Genomic DNA, 18076 nt, shown 5'->3' on the forward strand with positions numbered 1-18076 from the left:
TTCACAAAACCCTGTCTAAATTGATGATTCATCCATAACCAAACCATAATATCATTGATTCATTAGTTTAAAAAAAGGGCATTAGATATTCAGCTTTTTTAGTATTAGTAGGGCCTTCTTGAAGGCTCATGTTCTCTGTGGCTTCGGTGTCTGTATGAATCATCTCGAGAACGGTAGGAAGATCGTCTGTCATCATCATAGCGACTTCTTCGGCGATAGTACCGATCATCATCAACATCATTAAAGCGACGACTACGAGGAATATACGAGTCTTCGTTTTTTCTTCGCCTCACGTACTCTCGGTCCTCTTCGGCACGCGGCGAAGAATGACGAGGTTTGTATTCTGATCGCTCACGACCATGACGAGGATATGGATTATCTCTTTCTCTTCGTCTATAATCTGGAGAACGTGAGCGAGGTCGAGGACGAGAATGGGAATGAGATTGAGCTTGAGACCGTCTTAATTGTTGCCTATATCGGGAGACACTTTGAGAAAAGTCAACATGAATGCGAGCGTCATCGATTAAGACATTTTGCATTTTGAAATAAGCCTTTTCAACACTGTCTTTATTATCAAACTCAATAAACGCATACTGAAGGCTGTTTCCGGTATCCTTATCTCGAATAATCTGACAGGAATTGATCTTACCAAACCGGGAAAAAATAAGTTCCAAATCCTCATCTTGAGTAACGGGGTTCAACTTACAAACGAACAAAACATTTTCAGGAGGAGCGACATGAGCGAACGGCAAATCACCAACCATTTCTAAAGTAACGGCTTCGGCTTCTGCCTCTTGCTCTTGTTCTCGTTGGAACTTGTTTTCGTCATCCTCCTCAGAAACGAGGCGTTCTTCCTCCCCAATACGAACAGTAGCAAGTTGTTGAGGTGTCGGAGATGGTGACCTCGTTGGCTCTATGAATTGAGGAGGGTCAGGAAAAGGATCATCTAATAAAATGGTATGCTTAATGCGAATATCTCGAAAGGGTTGACCCTCATCATCACAGATAGCCTCATTAATTTTTTGTAAAGTATCGAATCCTTCTGCTACTCGACCGAAAATAGGATAGCGGCCATCCAGGCTTTCGAGATGATCTGTGAATGTGATGAGAAATTGGCTTCCACAAACAAGCGATTCTTCATGGTGCACCGGAATAGGGACTGTGCTCATACTTACAGTTCCAGCCCTGTTGTGACTGAGATTGGTGTGAAATTCCGCAGGGAAAAATCGATCACCGACATTCAGTAAATTCCAAACCGAGCGTCCTCCATCTCCAGTGGGGCCTATGGGGTCACCCGTTTGACAAGTATAATTTTGTTGTATGTTGTAAAATGGAGCAAAATTGTAGTACTTCAGTTTACAAAGCTTGAGAAAGTTCTCACAAGCTCGGGGAGCCTCTTCTGGGAGCAGGTCTATGACAAGATCACCGACCGTAGTTTCGATGAGGACGGACATTTCTGAAAATATCCAACTTAGCCGATTTGAACGCTTATAAAAAAAAGCAAAACGTAAACTAAACAATAGGTCGTAACCGGTGTAAGGATGGGAAACAATTGACTCGAGAAGGATATCGTAAAGAATTAGAACTGAACAAGTAGAGAGAAGTTTTCAAAAAATAATAAATATATTGAAAAAGCTTTTTGTCCACAAGGATCATAAAAAGCAAAGGAATACGTCCTTTCCCCAAGACGCGTAAAAAGGACGTTTGTTTACGGTTGGTTTTGTCGAATATGAATAGTGATGTCCAAGGATCCCTGTATGTAGCTTACCATGCTTCCTTATATTATGTTGGTAAATAAACAACCCTATTCAGTTTCTCTAATATTTTATACTTAAAAGTTTCGCTTTGCGGCTCACTTTCAATCATAAAAAACTAATTACTAAATAAAAATTTACATGATAAAAACCATAGAAAGTTATGTCAATTGATTATCGGAAAGTACAGTTCGGGTACTCTAGTTCCTCTTTCTGAAATCAAAGGACCCAAGTCAAGAGCATCAACAAAAGTATACAACCAATAGCTTTTTTGTTATAGAAATGGATACCTTTAAGGTGTATGGATATAACTGTAAGGATCAAAGACGATCCCACCCAAAGTACGATTTCTTGCAGATGCCCTCTCAGTCAACCAGGTCTCTTCATCAAGTAACTCTTTATAGGATTGTACTGATGCACAAGTGATAGCCTTCACTCAACAAAAGAATCCTTTATTCCTATCTCCTTTTTAAGATCATAACTCTTAGTTATTATAGTTAGTATTAGATATGATACTAGATTTCCATCATCATCAAGAAGCTTCTGTAGCTCAGTTGGTGGTAGCGTCCCTCTCATATTCTGACAGGGGAAGGTCGTGAGTTCGAGCCTCACCAGAAGCATCTTAAGGTCGGATAGCACAGTTGGTAGTGCGCATGACTGTTAATCATGAGGTCGTGGGTTCGAGCCCCACTCTGACCGTCTTTTTTTATATTTTTATTTATGCCCTAAAGCAATTAGCAAAAGAATGCATAAGATTGGATTCTTTGGGCGTTGGCGGTGGTACAACCAAGGGGATGGTGAAGGTGGTTCCAAAAGAGTCCCAGTACATGGGGTAGGTTATCATATTTGTTTAAAAGATGAATTTCATTTGTAACAATGACAGACTTCCCTGTAGGTAAAGTCGCTGCTTCTATTCTAAATTGTCCGGGGGATAAATGCGGTTGTCCTTTGAGATGATAATCAAAAATGACTTCTCAGCGGAAAGTATAAACCAAAGGAAAGATTCATTGGGAATATATCTTAACTACTTCCCTGATGTCAGCGCATGGATTTGGTAAAAAGGCAAGAGAAACGCTCAGCATCTATAGATGCAAGTGCATTCTACATCCTTCATCAAGAGTGCTATTCCAGTCAGTAAGCGCTTAAGAATTGTTCAAAAGTACTTAGGTGGTTTTTTTCATCCAAGCCTGCGTATAAAAATATCGAATTCCAAACAAAATTCTTTTGATGTTGCAGACACCTAAAACCAAAACTGCTCTGATTCAATCAAGATGTACAAAAATTCCATGTACATAAACGAGCAGGTTTTTAAATAGGAAACGACTAGTTGTAAGGGTCTCGAATGGAATTATTCTTTTGCTTTTCTATCCTCACAAGGATGCTAGACATGATATCAAGAACACTTTTGAAGATACGTCGTTGAAAGAAGCCGATGAATAGAAAGAAGAAATCCACAACAAAAAAACAACCATATACCAGTCCATCCCATCCTATTTGTTATGTTGCTGATGAAGCCGGCATTCATACTGTCTGACAACAATCTTCCCATAGGACAAAACCTCTCAAAAAAAAGATCAGGAATCCAAAAGAAAGCAAAGAAATCGAGAGATAATGCTCCTAGGCGGCTGAACGAACAAGAACTGATATTCAAAGCAAGATGGCAGCCTTCTTAGGAAAAAGGAATATAAGAAATGAAAGAATGAATATAAATATAAAAAAATAAAGTTATTAAGAACAATTCACACCTCCATACTGTAGATTGGAGAAAACGACTTCTCTTTGAAAAATTCCTCCTACTGGGGCTAGGCATCCGACTACCTACCAATTGCCAATACTCACAACGGCATCAAAAAAGCTTTAATTAGGCAATTTTTGTGTCGTATTTTTAGCTAAGAAAGAAAGAAGACTTTCTTTTGTATACAAAAAATAGGGAAATCGCTTTTGGCAAAGAACTTGGTCGAACAAGGACGAAAGATTTTTCAACGATCCAGTATTGCCAATTTTTTGAGAGAATAGAAACAAGAGTTTGGTAAAGCAAAACTAAAAAAGAGAATTTTTCTATATTTTTGAAGAGCAAGATGGCTGAGAATCTTGATATTTCAGAGTTGTCGCCAATTCATCCCGCGATCATTTCGAGACAGGCCACAATTAACATTGGTACCATCGGTCACGTAGCCCACGGTAAAAGTACAGTTGTAAAGGCTATCTCTGGTGTTCACACTGTTCGTTTCAAAAATGAATTAGAGCGTAACATTACCATCAAGCTTGGTTATGCAAACGCAAAAATTTACAAGTGCTCCAACGCCGAATGTGCTCGACCTGGATGCTATCGCTCCTATCCATCTGGAAAGGAGGACAACCCTCCTTGTGAAGTTTGTGGTTCTCCCATGAACCTGGTTCGCCATGTATCATTTGTCGATTGCCCTGGTCACGATATTCTTATGGCAACCATGCTTAACGGTGCTGCTGTTATGGATGCAGCTATGTTGTTAGTTGCTGGTAATGAGTCTTGTCCCCAACCCCAGACCAGTGAACATTTGGCTGCCATCGAAATCATGCAGTTGAAGCACATCATTATTCTCCAAAACAAGGTCGATTTAATACGTGAAGCTGCCGCTGAAGAACATTATCAATCAATCTTAAAGTTTATTAAGGGTACTGTTGCTGAGAACTCTCCCATCGTTCCTATATCTGCACAATTAAAATATAATATTGACGCTATCCTTGAATACGTTGTCAAGAAGATTCCCGTCCCAGTTCGTGACTACACCACCGATCCTCGTTTGATTGTCATCCGTTCCTTTGACGTGAACAAGCCCGGTGCTGAGGTCGAAGACCTCAAAGGTGGTGTTGCAGGTGGTTCTATTCTTACCGGTGTTCTTCGTTTGGGTGACGAGATTGAAATTCGCCCTGGTATTGTCACAAAAGATGAAGAAGGACGCATTAAGTGTCAACCCATTTTCTCGCGCATCGTTTCCCTTTTCGCTGAAAACAATGACTTGAAGATTGCCGTCCCTGGTGGTCTTATTGGTGTTGGTACCACAGTCGATCCTACCCTTTGCCGTGCTGATCGTTTGGTTGGTCAAGTTCTCGGTTCCAAGGGTAATCTTCCCGAAGTATACACAGAGCTCGAAATTAACTACTTCTTACTTCGTCGTCTTTTGGGTGTTAAGAGCGGTGACAAGAGCACCACTAAGGTTCAAAAACTTGCCAAGAATGAAGTTTTGATGGTTAACATCGGCTCTACTTCTACTGGTGGTCGTGTTATGATGGTTAAGGCGGACATGGCTAAGATTCTTCTTACCGCCCCTGCTTGTACAGAAATTGGCGAGAAGGTTGCTCTTAGTAGACGTATCGAAAAGCACTGGCGGCTTATCGGTTGGGCCAAGGTCGTTGAAGGAAAAACTCTTAAAGTATAGTTTGGGTATTGCTATGAGCATTGTATAAGATGACTTTTGCCTTTCAGTGAAAGTGGTGTCCTTTCTGATGTATAAAATAAATGCGATTCCTTGTTTTCTTTGGAATTACCTGAAGACGTACTTGGTTCAATAGTAGATTAACTGTAAATACTTCCTTTAATTTCTGAATGAAGCATCTAAATGAGAGAGTGTTTGATATTTATACCACTATGAAATTTGTATTTGCAATATCTTTAGCAGGAAGAATAATTGTACTGTTATCTCTTGTAATTACTTACAAAACATATGTAGTTAAAGTTCTTGAATGGCTTTTGTGGACTGGATTCAATTCCGTTTGTTTCTACTATAGAATCAATAATATTACAAACCGAACTTCTTTTGAAACTGACTGCCTGTCAAATTTCAAATCTGGTAAAACCTCAATAAACACATTCTTTGAGACAACTTTAAGCCCAAATCGTTTATTTTCTTTACTTTCCCATGCTTGATCCCTTTAACAATTCGCTTCCACTTTCCAGAGTACAATGTGACTTTGTACAATTCAGCCCTAACCTACTTCATGTGACTGCTTATGAAAGGGGAAACAACAATGCGAGAAGGAAAAGAACTACCAACATCCAACACCATGGCAGAGAAGGCACAAAATCCTATGAAGGAGCTCCGTATCTCCAAGTTGGTGCTCAACATCTCCTTGGGCGAATCTGGTGATCGTCTCACCCGTGCCGCAAAGGTTTTGGAACAACTTTCTGGTCAAACTCCTGTTTTCTCCAAGGCTCGTTACACCATCCGTCGTTTCGGTATCCGTCGTAACGAAAAGATCTCCTGCCATGTTACTGTCCGTGGCCCCAAGGCTGAGGAAATTTTGGAGCGTGGTCTTAAGGTCAAGGAGTACGAATTGAAGAGACGCAACTTTTCTGCCACCGGTAACTTCGGCTTCGGTATCCAAGAACACATTGATTTGGGTATCAAGTACGACCCCTCCATTGGTATTTATGGTATGGACTTTTATGTTGTTATGGACCGTCCCGGTATGCGTGTCACTCGCCGTAAGGCTCAACGCAGCCGTATTGGTTTCCCTCACAAGATCACTCCTGAGGACACCGTCAACTGGTTCAAGCAAAAGTATGATGCTCTTGTTACGGGGAAGTAAATAGAAAGTTAGCCATCCAATCCTTGGTCATACTGAAATGTAATTTTGTTGGTTGAACTAGTTTTTACTAGCATATTTAGAGCTTGTTGTAATATGTAAGTAGTGTAAATTAAGTCGGAGTAAGCAATAGCAGTATTCTCGTTCTTTCAGTTGATTTATTTCGTTATTGGTATTTCATGCTTTCAGTCTTTTTCAACTTTATACTAGTCCACGAGCTTACGAACATAGAAAGCATCTTCAATTGAACAAAAAATTTCATAAAATAACGCTACAAATCTAATCAAATCCAGTCCTTTAAGATATTGCAGACAATGCACTGCATTTCCTATCCGTAGAGAGGGCAAACCAATAGGCGTAAGAGATTGAAGTGATCATACAAAAGTCAATAGCAAAAAGTCAAATTTTTTTTTGCTGTATGGAATATGCACAGTATTATATAAATGACGCATATATATACATATCATACGCGTGATGCAAAGATTTCAATTCGCCCAAAAATAATTGTGAGCACTTTATGACTTTTCTAAAACAGCACACAAGTCACCACCATTCACGGAATCACCTTGTTGCATTAACAATTGTTTTACAGCACCACTGTGGGGAGCACTGATAACAATTTCCATCTTCATTGCACTCAAAACAGCCACAATGTCACCCTTCTTCACTTCAGATCCTTCCTTAACACGAATCTCAACAATAGTACCACTCATAGGAGCAGCTACGTGTCCAGGGTTGCTAGGATCAGCACGAGCACGGGTCACAGTTTCAGTAGCTGCCTTGTTGTCCTCAATGGTAACATGACGGTTTTCACCATTCAATTCAAAGTAGACTTCACGTTGTCCAGTACGACTATTGAGAGGTCCAAGAGCAACAAACTTGATGATCAGTGTCTTACCCTTTTCAATTTCTACGTGCATTTCTTCGTTCATTTGTGGTTTCGACAAAAAGAAACGGGTGGGAATATTCGTTAAATCACCGTAACGATCAACAAATTGGCGATGATCCTCAAACACACCGGGGAATTGAGTATAAGAAGCGACATCGGCATCCGTAACTTCGCCATATTTCTCAGACAGCAACTTACGGATAGCATCAAAGTCAGCAGGGGGCAAGAATTTGCCTGGGCGATCAGACATAGGTTGACGACGTCCCTTTAAGACATGTGAACGTAGAGGCTCTGGAAATCCACCATATGGTTGACCCATTAAACCTTGGAAAAAATCAAGGAGAGATGCAGGGAACTCGAGAGAAGCAGCTCGCTCTTCAACGTCTTTTGCAGATAGCTTGTTTTGAACCATAAACTGAGCCAAGTCACCAACGACTTTAGAAGTAGGAGTGACTTTAATAACGTCACCCAAAAGATTGTTGGCTGCAACATAAGCCTTCTTCGTTTCAAACCATTGGGTACCCAATCCAAGGGAAGTTGCTTGAAATTTGAGATTAGTAAGCTGACCACCAGGGATTTCATGGTTGTAAACATCAGAGTCAGTGCCCTTGATTTCGGCTTCGAAGGGAGAGTACAATAAGCGCATCTGGCCCCAATAATTGTCGATTTCACGCAACTGATGGTTGTCAAATTCGAGCTGTCTGTCAGTGCCATCCAGCGATGCCAGGACGGCGCCCATACTAGGTTGGGAGGTAAGACCAGACATACTATCAGTAGCAACGTCGACGACATCAGCACCCGCTTGCAAAGCCGCAGTCATTGAAGCAACGGCGGTACCGGCAGAATCGTGACTGTGAACGTGAACTGGTAACTCAGGATACTTCGCACGAATAGCACCAATCAATATTTGAGCTGCTTTAGGCTTCAAAACACCAGCCATGTCCTTAATACCAAGGACGTGGATACCCAAATCAACCATCTGGGTAACGAATCCCATGTAATAATCCAAATTGTATTTCTTCTTCTTCAGCATATCACCAGAATAACACATAGTAGCTTCAACAACACCACCAGCTTTCTTAGCTGCATCGATACCGAGAGCAAGATTGTTTATATCGTTCAAAGAGTCGAAAACACGGAAGATATCTATACCATTCTTCTTGGCTTGCTCACAGAAGAAATAAATTACATTATCAGGCAAGCTTGAATAACACAAACCATTTGCACCACGAAGCAGCATCTGAAAAGGAATGTTTGGAACCAACGCACGGAGTCTACGGAGTCTATCCCAAGGACATTCGTGAAGGAAGCGCATAGAAACATCAAAAGTAGCACCACCCCACATCTCTAAAGAATAAGCATGAGCAAGGGCATGACTAGTCAAAGGAGCGATATTAACGAGATCAATGGTACGGACACGTGTAGCCAAAAGAGATTGATGGGCATCACGCCATGTAGTATCCATGATCAAGCCAGGCTTGTGATGGCGAACCGCCTTTGCAAAAGCTTCAGGACCTTTTTCTAATAATAAGTTACGCCAACCCTTCTCAGATGGTTGGTAAACGTCAATAGGCTCCCCCTTAGGGCCAAGCAAGTTGGGCATAACGACATCAGTCTTTAGGGCGGGGTCACCATTTTGACCCTTAATAGAGCTGCCGTTAACGGCCAAATCACCCAAATAAGCGAGAAGTTTTTGGGCACGATTACGAGAACGATGTAGCTTGAAGAGCTCAGGAGTATCGTCGATAAACGTAGTCCAGCAGCTACCGCGGATAAAAGTTTCGTGGGAAAGAAGACTTAATACAAAGTTAATATTTGTTTTAACACCACGAACACGGAATTCAATTAAAGAGCGAATCATTTTACGTCTGGTAAATTCATATGATGAATCACGGCAAGTACACTTGACCAGCATGGAATCATAATGCGGAGTAATAACGGAGCCAGCGAAACCATTAGCACCGTCAAGACGAACACCATTACCGCCAGCGGTACGGTATACCTCAATTTTACCAATATCAGGAACAAAACCCTTATCAGGATCTTCCGTAGTTACACGGCATTGAATGGCAAAACCACGAACGCTGATCTTGTCTTGGGTAAGACCAATTTCGGGAAGACTGAAGCCAGCGGCGATATGAAGCTGAGCAGAAACAATGTCGAGACCGGTGATTTCTTCAGTGATGGTGTGCTCGACTTGAATACGGGGGTTGATTTCAATAAAGTAGTGACGACCTTCCTTATCAATCAAAAACTCAGCAGTGCCTGCATTACAGTATTTAACTTCCTTAGCAATTTTAATAGCATCATCATAAAGAGACTGACGAACCTTGGGATCAAGGTCCTTGGCAGGAGCAATTTCAACTACCTTTTGATGACGACGTTGAACAGAGCAATCACGTTCGTGAAGATGGACAACATTGCCGTACTTATCAGCCAAAAGTTGAACTTCAATATGTTTTGGGCGGTCCAAGAAGCGCTCGATAAAAACGGTACCGTCGCCAAAGGAAGACAAAGCCTCGGAACGAGCACGTTCAAAAGACTCCTTTAAGGCATCCTGGGTACGGACAACACGCATACCACGGCCACCACCACCCATGGCAGCCTTAATAATGACTGGTAATCCATGTTCTTTAACAAAAGCTTCAGCATCCTCATAATTTTCCACAGGACCAGGAGTACCAGGAACAACGGGGACGCCGCAACGTATGGCGATGGTACGAGCCTTGGTTTTATCACCCAAGCTATCGATAATATTAGCAGGGGGACCGACAAAAGCGATACCGGCATCACTGACTTTTTGAGCAAACTCAGCGTTTTCGGAAAGGAAACCATAACCAGGATGAATGAGGTTAGCACCCGTACGCTTCGCAATATCAACTATTTCATCGATCGCTAAATAAGAACCTACGGGAGTATATTGACCGATCCTACCAATTGGGTAAGACTCGTCAGCCTTTTGACGATGCATCGATAGCCGATCCTCATGGGAGTAGACGGCTACTGTGTGCATTGACAACTCATGAGCGGTGCGGAAAACTCGAATTGCAATCTCTGATCGGTTTGCAACTAATACTTTGGAAAACTTCTCACCTAACAAAGAAGCACGCTTTTGCAGCTTGCTGTAAGGATTTGTATTTGTGCTCGGCACTGCAAATAAAGCTTCATAATGGTTGTCCATGTCTTCTGTTTCCACCTCTCTTCAATGCCTTATGCTCTTTTCTATATGAAGTGGTTATTCAAGGCAAAAGGAAACGATAATGGTTGTTGGTTAAAAGCAGGATTGTCGGTTCCGTTGAAACCTCATGACACCATCGGCCCAAAGATGATGAATGCTGATATAGAGTAAGCGAGAATATTATCAAAAAAAAACCCTCGTACTATTAACTCCACCAATCAAATGCCTTAAAACCTCAGTTGATACCCGCAGTATCCGCCTTGACCCAATCACCAATTCAACAGATAAACCTTACCGAGATAAGCTTTGAAATGTCGTATTAGCAGCGAATGCTATTCGATAACGGCTGATGACATTACGTTAAGCCATCTCTATCCGATCAAATAAAGACGCGAACTTTAAACTTAGTTAAATCCAGAAACCACGCACCGGCTTGCTGTGACGCACTAACTGGAATCTGATGGAAAAAGCACAGGGAATAGAAAGCAAAAGGATCGAAAATAGCAATTTTATAGGATACAGACGTTTGTAGTGTATAGAATTCAGAAGAGAAAGAAATCCATGGGTCCTCATTTGGTTTCCTTTTTAATTTGCAACCTTGCAAAAAAAAGTCATGATTCGCAAGTTCAGCGCTGAAACACTTTCGTAAGAGTGGTCCATTGATCGCAAGTGTAAATTGTTGAATTGGAAGGATTCTGTGCTTTGTAGGGTTGAGTTTGGCTCTGAGGAAAACGATTGAGCTGCGACGTCTCGTTCAGACTGAATTTAGGAATAGAAGGGTCGAGTTTCAGAAGCGTCACATCAGAAAAAGATTCCAGAGTCGACCTACTTCTTTCGTTTGCAAGGAACAAGATACCGATTGTCGCATGAAAAAAGCAACCAAAGTCAGTGCTGGAGTCTCCTATGTAAACAGTGGCATTCGATTGGGAAGAAGGAGATGCTTTCTGAATAATGACCAAAAACTCATGCATTTTGTCATCAGCAGTCATAATTAAACTTTGTGCGTGAAATGGCACAATATTTCCTGTCGTAAGCTGAGTTGCCGGGTCCAGTTCCAAGTCGTTGGAATGAATCGTAACCAGTCGCAGATCAATTCCTGGGATTCGACGTAGAGTGCTTTCAATTACACGGCTCGACCAATTGATAGATAGGATATGAAACTCGTCAGATCCGTCTCGTAGCCGCGGCATCAACAGCTGCAGAAACTTGTCAAATCCATCTCGTAAAGTAATGGACGAAGCTACTGCATCCAATTGTTCCAAGGATAACCCCTCAAAGAATTTATGGGATTGAACTCTCTGTATACTGGCGGTTTCAGCGAACCCGCCTGTCTGTAACAAGTCAAGATGTGAGCAAAGCGTGGTTAGCTTTGGCAAACCGGACTGCCAAGCCATATATTCCTCCCAGTACGATTTCGCCAAGAAATCCCATACACCAGGTTTATTGGCAGCTTTTGCTAAACAAGAAATCGTATCGTGGGCTGTAATGGTCTCGTCAAAATCAACCACAAAGAGCATTGTTTCACCTCCAAAAAAGACTCAATTCACTTGAACAATCGTTAAAGGAAACTGATAGTGTAAAAAAAGATGAATTTTCTATGGTTTCTGTCGTTTTGATGGGAGAATTGACGTTTGTCTGCAAGTTGGTTCCATATGGTAGCTAGTGTGTATGGAAGGGCCGTGGTCCATCCGGGTGTTTGCTACATAGGTTCCAACTTGCTGTAGAAAACATCCTGGTGTGGTTTGCAAATTTTTAACGAAAAAATAGACTCAAGCTTGTAATTTGTACTTGTGACCAATTTCTTGTTGCAAGTTGGTTTGTTGCTTGTGGCCGGAGGGACATGTTGCAATGTCCATGGGATCAGATTGATCAACATCAAAGATAGACAGAAAGAATCAATGAAATGTAAGAAGTTTTGTATGCCAAGGTCAATTCGTAGGGATACGTACAGTGCCAAATTATTTGCATGTGCAAGCTCACCCATCAAGTAAAGAGTCAATGGGGGAAGAAGGAGGATCTCGGTCCCTGGGCAACAATTGTTTCAGTCTGAACTTGAGTTTAATATCGTCTAAGCTTTCCCAAAGGACCATGGGCTCGGCAACAGGGCTTGGTTTATAGGGAAAATAGCATACGGATGCCAAAAAGTGAAGGATACACCTCTGGATTCTTCGGTAAACGGTGCGTTTTCGTTTTTCGTGAAAATTAGCAACATAATAATTAGAAAACACCGAGGGATTGCGCGTCCAAGCGTCGAACATTAACTGATGCAAATGGGCGTGTTCGTGAGGGAGGAGGGGGAGGGCGATACGAGGCAGAACGTGGTTGTAGGATTTGTGACATGCCTTGATAGCCGTCTTTGCTTGGTATGTGTACTTTTCAAAGTGGGCCTGGAAATGTTCAGCAGGGGTTTTGGTGATGACATCGTGATTTTTATTTAGTTGAAAGACGATTTGCAACAGCGGAGAAATGTAGGGCAGCTTGAAAGGATCAATATGGGAGGGAAGATGGTCTTGGGGAGGAAGAGGAGGCCCGGCATTTTGTAGATATTGGAGTCGTCGTTGTCGAAGGGGACCGTCTTGGGAATACACCTTTGCTAAGATTTCAAAAATGTATCGCTGGTCACCCTTATTTGCACGCTCAACCAAGTTGATCCATTCCTTGAGTTGGTTTGTAATTTCAGCTTGCTGCTGAGGGGTAGCGACGCGATGTTTAATTCGAAACTTTCGAGCGTAGGATCGAAAATAGTCGGAGAGGATTTTGGCGGCGAGGGGGTCCCAAAAGGATCGCAAGAGACAAAGTAAAGTCCTGTACCTAGGGAACACTGCCACGCGCTTTAATGTGATGGGTAAAGGAGAACGGAAGGGGGAGCCAAAGTCTATATGGGTTTGGAAAATGTTGGACAAGAAATGCTTGTCTCTTTTTTGGGCGATGCAAAGGTTGACTCGGGTTCGAGGATGGAGTGGAAACCTTTTTTTTGTACGGGGAAAGGCAGGAGTGTACTTTAGTTTTCGTCTCAATCTCCGTTCAAGTCTCTTGGGCTTTTCACCGCCAGGACGAGCATTGGCAAGCCAAATGCGGGTGTTTCGATCCAAACGCTTGGGTCTCTGCACGTAGCGATACAAAGGCATGACGGGGATCGTAAAACAGGATGTAGGTTGAAAAAGGAAGGAACGGAGCGTCCAATGGGGGTTTCTTGGTTTGCAATGGCAAGGGATTTGGGAGTACAATACAAAGGGACGGCGTTTTCGAAGAGGGAAAAAGGTAATTCAAAAATCAAGAGAGAACAGAAAAAAAGCGAGTTGGCAACAAATCTCGCCGGTTTGTTTTTTACGGTAGTGGAGCGAGGAAAATAAGAAGGTGTTTTCTATAGAGTGAGTAAGTTGGAGAGAGGGACGATGGACAGACGGTGGTGAGTGTTGAAGAAGATACATAACAGAAAGAAACGACAAGATAACAAGGAATTCATTGAAAACAATATGATTACATTCAAGAAATTCTATCGTATCTGGAAAATCACACCTCAAAAAATTAATTACACCTAAAAACCCTCTTTTATTTATTTATTTACCAACGAGTTCCTACTCGCTCGCTTCACCTCGGTATCCCTCTACACCCAACAGGATCGGAACCGAACGAGTCTCAAGAGCTCGCTCGCATCTCCTCGCTTTCTTTCGCTATCAGCACGTTCTGTAGCCTAGTGTTGCGCACCACAGAAGCGGCATTCATTTTACCCTCCGTAGACAGTCTGCGTGACTTTTTGTCTCGTTGGGATCGGTCGGGAATGGACCCATTTCTCCGTGGTATTGAATGCACCTCGACCTCCAATCACGGCCCGTTAATAATTTCACCAGCCAATCCGAGGCCTTCCTGTTTCACCCTCCATAAACATAAACGTAAAAGAGTTGTTCCATCCAACCGCGAAACACCGTTGACGTCGGAAAAACTTAGTGCTACGCGGATCTTGCGTTTCCTTGGTTGTCCCTTCCCCTGAGCGGTCTCGGGGAAAACCCCAAGTAACCCAAGTTGCGAAAAAAAAACAAAAACAAACCCATCTTCTTGCATTTTTAGCAAAACAAACCATGGCTTTTTAAGAAACTAAAAGTATTCTTTCCAAACCATTTGCTCTCTTGTTTTCTCTATGGCTTCGCTTTTCCCTCCTCTTCTCTACTGCTTTCCCTCTTTTGCGACTCGGCTGTCACCGGCATCGGCGTACGTGTGCAAAGATTGTCGGGTGATTGTTACTTGGGAGAAATCAAGCGAAGCGGGCTTAGCGACGTAATTGTTCCACCGGCTTCCGTTGAGGTCAGTCATGGTCATATGGAAAATTCGAACGGTGGACGAACCCAGGGCTATATATAGAGGCCGTTGGTCGCACTATATAGGTCTTCTGTAAGGATCTTATAGCATCTTACACTAAACATATCTATTCATTATGGGAATTGAAAAACTTTACGCTCGTCAAATCTACGACTCTCGTGGTAACCCTACCGTCGAAGTTGATCTCACTACTGAGACTGGCATCCACCGTGCCATCGTCCCCTCTGGTGCTTCCACTGGTGTCTGGGAAGCCCTTGAAATGCGTGACGGTGACAAGTCCAAGTGGGGCGGTAAGGGTGTTTTGAACGCTGTTGCCAACGTCAACAACGTTATTGCTCCTGCTCTCGTCAAGGCTAACCTTGATGTCACTGACCAAAAGGCCGCTGATGAGTTCCTCCTCAAGCTCGACGGTACTGAGAACAAGTCCAAGTTGGGTGCTAACGCCATCTTGGGTGTCTCCATGGCTGTCTGCCGTGCTGGTGCCGCTCAAAAGAAGCTCCCTCTCTGGAAGTACATTGCTGAAGTTTTCGGCAACAAGGGCCCCTTCACCCTCCCCGTTCCTTCTTTCAACGTTTTGAACGGTGGTGGTCACGCTGGTGGTGAATTGGCTTTCCAAGAATTCATGATTCTCCCCGTCGGTGCTCCCTCTTTCTCTGAAGCCATGCGTTGGGGTTCCGAGACCTACCAAGCCCTCAAGTCCATCGCCAAGAAGCGTTATGGTCCTTCCGCCGGTAACGTCGGTGACGAGGGTGGTATTGCTCCTGACTTGTCTACTCCTCAAGAAGCTCTTGACCTCATTGTCGAAGCCATCAAGAACGCTGGTTACGAAGGTAAGATCAAGATTGCTCTTGATGTCGCTTCCTCTGAATTCTACGTCGACGGCAAGTACGACGTTGACATCAAGGCCAAGAACCCCAAGCCTGAAAACAAGCTCTCTTTCGAGCAACTCACCAAGGTTTACTCTGAGCTCTCCAAGCAATACCCCATCATCTCCATCGAAGACCCCTTCGACCAAGACGACTGGTCTGCCTGGAGCCACATGAAGGCTGCCACTAACTTCCAAATCGTTGGTGATGACTTGACTGTTACCAACACCAAGCGTCTCACCACCGCCATTGAGAAGAAGTGCGCCAACGCCCTTCTCTTGAAGGTCAACCAAATCGGTACCGTCTCTGAATCTTTGGCTGCCGTCAAGATGTCCTACGATGCCGGTTGGGGTGTCATGGTTTCTCACCGTTCCGGTGAAACCGCCGACACTTTCATCTCCCACTTGACTGTCGGTATCTCCTCCGGTCAAATCAAGTCTGGTGCTCCTTGCCGTTCTGAGCGTTTGGCCAAGTACAACGAACTCCTCCGTATCGAGGAAGAGCTCGGTGGTGAAAAGGCTCTCTACGCTGGTGAGAAGGCCACTGACTACATTAAGGGAGTTTTCTAATTTGAAAATGTCTAATGTGTATTTACCTATTTTGTTTTTTAATAGAATGCAATGAATTCAGTTTTTGCCTTTTTCGGAATAAATTTTTAATTCTTCATTGAACTTTTCTCTTTTTCTCGCTGTAGATTGTAAACTTGTAGCTTTATCACTTTTAATACTTTTAATTGAAAATAGTATTCCAATTTATCAACCGTGTATGAATAATAAATCAAAAAGATGAATACACACTTGTAACAGGAAACTACTTCTACCTCTCTTACAAAACATCACGAGATTCTACTGATGAAATACCAACAAAAGAAAAACATAAATCCATATTATACATACTTAAATAGATCATCACAGCACAAACGAAAGAAACAAAGCTTGAAATCCCTTACAAGAGGTCCGCGTCCAAAGACGAACAGTCGATCTTAAGGGCTGTCGGATGCCGCCGAGTAGAAGACGACAGTGTTTCTGATGGAGTCCGTGAAAGACGTGAATGCAGACCTCTCGAGTTGACCAATGGGCGCCGAAGAGGTTTTCGAGTTGTAGAGAAAGAACCAGAAGTCGGTTTTCGAATACGAGACTTCAGGGGTTGCGTTTTGGGTATAGGAGCAACAGCAGGCTTCTTGGACGTGTCGACGTTTGCAGCCCTGGAAACAATGTTTGGGTTCCTTTCTGTGAGAGGGGCCCCACTGTCGAGATCTAACAAGGGAAGCTCAATGTTTTCTAATCTTTCATCGTTATCCTCTTCATTGGGTTTCTCCACAGCGGCGGCGTTGCTACCGTTTTTTGAGGACGGCGTTTCTTCAAATACCCGAAATGCAGGCGATCGGTTCAGTGAAGAACTCTTGCTCACCGGTGGACGAACAGAACGTTGCTCTCCAACAGCTGTTTGACCAGGTGGAGCAAGATCTGCGGTCCAGCATTTACCGAGTTGACGAAAATCAATGGATACATCTTCCAGTCCTAAATTAGCAAGTGGATCCAAGGATGCTGTTGGTGGCATGTATTCTAAGTCATCGGCCTCGCCATCGTCAATGGAGATGTGATGCTGGGTAGTCGTATCCTGCTGCGTATCTTGATTGAAAAATGTTTGCTCAGCATTTCCTTTTCTATCAGGAGATTCATGAATCATGGAATCATCTTTGGTTGAGGAAGGCGTTTGCAGAGAGCTTAGAGAATCCATAGAAATATCCATTGGAGAAGGCTTAAAGAGAGAAGGAGCAGATGGAATCAAAGAAGGGGTAAAAACATCGTCTCCAACAGAGTGCGTTTTGCGAATGTTTGTGCTTTTCCCTCCTAGAATGGTTCTTGATGCAGTTCTACCCGTTGGCGTGCCATTCGCTGTTTTTTTCGAGGTCAGCGAAGCATTTTTAGCTTCTTCTAATCTACCATCATGTTTTTGAGGCACGGGAGTCACCGGAACGGTGTTTTCTTTTCCATACGAAAACATGGCTTTTGGTATGTAAAGAGGCCGCTGCTTTCATATTTCCGGAAAGCAAGTGACAGTATTTGTTTATGTTACCCGAAAAAGAAAGAAAATAATACAGGTGAAAAGAATCAGTCAGAAAGGCAAATAAAAACAGTAGAATGACCGTCGTTTCCTTCAAATTTTCGCAGTAAAAACGAAGTGGCCTTTTGGTTAGCCAAAAATTTCCATGGTTGTACTAATGGAGCTAGGATGCCATGTTGTGCTGATAGATGATTTATCCTTCTAGAGGTTTTCGAGCTCGTACAAAGTTTCCAACTGTAATTTTCTACATGAAAAGCAACCTTGATGTCCTTCAGTAGTGTTTGCTATATTTGCTCATAGGAAGCAAAATCCACCTTCAGCATGAGATGATTTAACTCTGCAAAAACTAAGGGCCAAAAATAGATATCAGAAGCCCAATTCAGCCATGGTATGCAATTTTATAGAGGAACTCCTTTCCTTTCTCGATAGAGTGCATGCA

At 42.8% G+C, this 18076-nt stretch overlaps 9 protein-coding genes and 2 non-coding genes across 11 annotated transcripts; 5 read left to right on the forward strand and 6 right to left on the reverse strand.

Moving 5' to 3' along the window:
- Positions 1 to 104: 104 nt before the first annotated feature.
- On the reverse strand, positions 105 to 1454 carry rct1 (cyclophilin family peptidyl-prolyl cis-trans isomerase, RRM-containing Rct1; the record flags this gene model as incomplete). The annotated part of the gene is made up of 1 exon (XM_056180999.1): positions 105 to 1454. One exon carries the CDS (start codon positions 1452 to 1454, stop codon positions 105 to 107), a length of 1350 nt encoding a protein of 449 aa, XP_056035236.1.
- Positions 1455 to 2293: 839 nt separating this feature from the next.
- SOMG_20100 lies at positions 2294 to 2374 on the forward strand. The gene is given in 2 exon segments: positions 2294 to 2331; positions 2339 to 2374. It is a non-coding gene; the product is annotated as a tRNA-Met (tRNA).
- A 6-nt stretch (positions 2375 to 2380) lies between these two features.
- Positions 2381 to 2453, forward strand: SOMG_20101. Its single transcript has one exon. It is a non-coding gene; the product is annotated as a tRNA-Asn (tRNA).
- Positions 2454 to 3832: 1379 nt separating this feature from the next.
- tif213 (translation initiation factor eIF2 gamma subunit) lies at positions 3833 to 5173 on the forward strand (the record flags this gene model as incomplete). The annotated part of the gene is made up of 1 exon (XM_056181000.1): positions 3833 to 5173. The coding sequence occupies one exon, from the start codon at positions 3833 to 3835 to the stop codon at positions 5171 to 5173; it is 1341 nt and encodes a 446-aa protein (XP_056037152.1).
- Positions 5174 to 5798: 625 nt separating this feature from the next.
- rpl1102 (60S ribosomal protein L11) lies at positions 5799 to 6323 on the forward strand (the record flags this gene model as incomplete). Its single annotated transcript, XM_056181001.1, has 1 exon — positions 5799 to 6323. One exon carries the CDS (start codon positions 5799 to 5801, stop codon positions 6321 to 6323), a length of 525 nt encoding a protein of 174 aa, XP_056035238.1.
- Positions 6324 to 6835: 512 nt separating this feature from the next.
- Positions 6836 to 10390, reverse strand: pyr1 (pyruvate carboxylase Pyr1; the record flags this gene model as incomplete). Its single annotated transcript, XM_056181002.1, has 1 exon — positions 6836 to 10390. One exon carries the CDS (start codon positions 10388 to 10390, stop codon positions 6836 to 6838), a length of 3555 nt encoding a protein of 1184 aa, XP_056035060.1.
- A 623-nt stretch (positions 10391 to 11013) lies between these two features.
- SOMG_02211 (HAD superfamily hydrolase) lies at positions 11014 to 11904 on the reverse strand (the record flags this gene model as incomplete). Its single annotated transcript, XM_056181003.1, has 1 exon — positions 11014 to 11904. One exon carries the CDS (start codon positions 11902 to 11904, stop codon positions 11014 to 11016), a length of 891 nt encoding a protein of 296 aa, XP_056037266.1.
- A 459-nt stretch (positions 11905 to 12363) lies between these two features.
- Positions 12364 to 13515, reverse strand: cup1 (mitochondrial LYR family protein Cup1; the record flags this gene model as incomplete). Its single annotated transcript, XM_056181004.1, has 1 exon — positions 12364 to 13515. The coding sequence occupies one exon, from the start codon at positions 13513 to 13515 to the stop codon at positions 12364 to 12366; it is 1152 nt and encodes a 383-aa protein (XP_056035058.1).
- Positions 13516 to 14551: 1036 nt separating this feature from the next.
- SOMG_02213 (uncharacterized protein) lies at positions 14552 to 14808 on the reverse strand (the record flags this gene model as incomplete). Its single annotated transcript, XM_056181005.1, has 2 exons — positions 14552 to 14761; positions 14800 to 14808. 2 exons carry the CDS (start codon positions 14806 to 14808, stop codon positions 14552 to 14554), a joined length of 219 nt encoding a protein of 72 aa, XP_056035059.1.
- An 11-nt stretch (positions 14809 to 14819) lies between these two features.
- eno101 (enolase) lies at positions 14820 to 16139 on the forward strand (the record flags this gene model as incomplete). Its single annotated transcript, XM_056181006.1, has 1 exon — positions 14820 to 16139. One exon carries the CDS (start codon positions 14820 to 14822, stop codon positions 16137 to 16139), a length of 1320 nt encoding a protein of 439 aa, XP_056035063.1.
- A 376-nt stretch (positions 16140 to 16515) lies between these two features.
- Positions 16516 to 17577, reverse strand: cut2 (sister chromatid separation inhibitor, securin; the record flags this gene model as incomplete). The annotated part of the gene is made up of 1 exon (XM_056181007.1): positions 16516 to 17577. The coding sequence occupies one exon, from the start codon at positions 17575 to 17577 to the stop codon at positions 16516 to 16518; it is 1062 nt and encodes a 353-aa protein (XP_056036646.1).
- Positions 17578 to 18076: the final 499 nt, after the last annotated feature.

Source organism: Schizosaccharomyces osmophilus, chromosome 1 (genome assembly GCF_027921745.1).
Source record: "Schizosaccharomyces osmophilus chromosome 1, complete sequence".
Classification (NCBI taxonomy): Eukaryota; Fungi; Ascomycota; class Schizosaccharomycetes; order Schizosaccharomycetales; family Schizosaccharomycetaceae; genus Schizosaccharomyces; species Schizosaccharomyces osmophilus.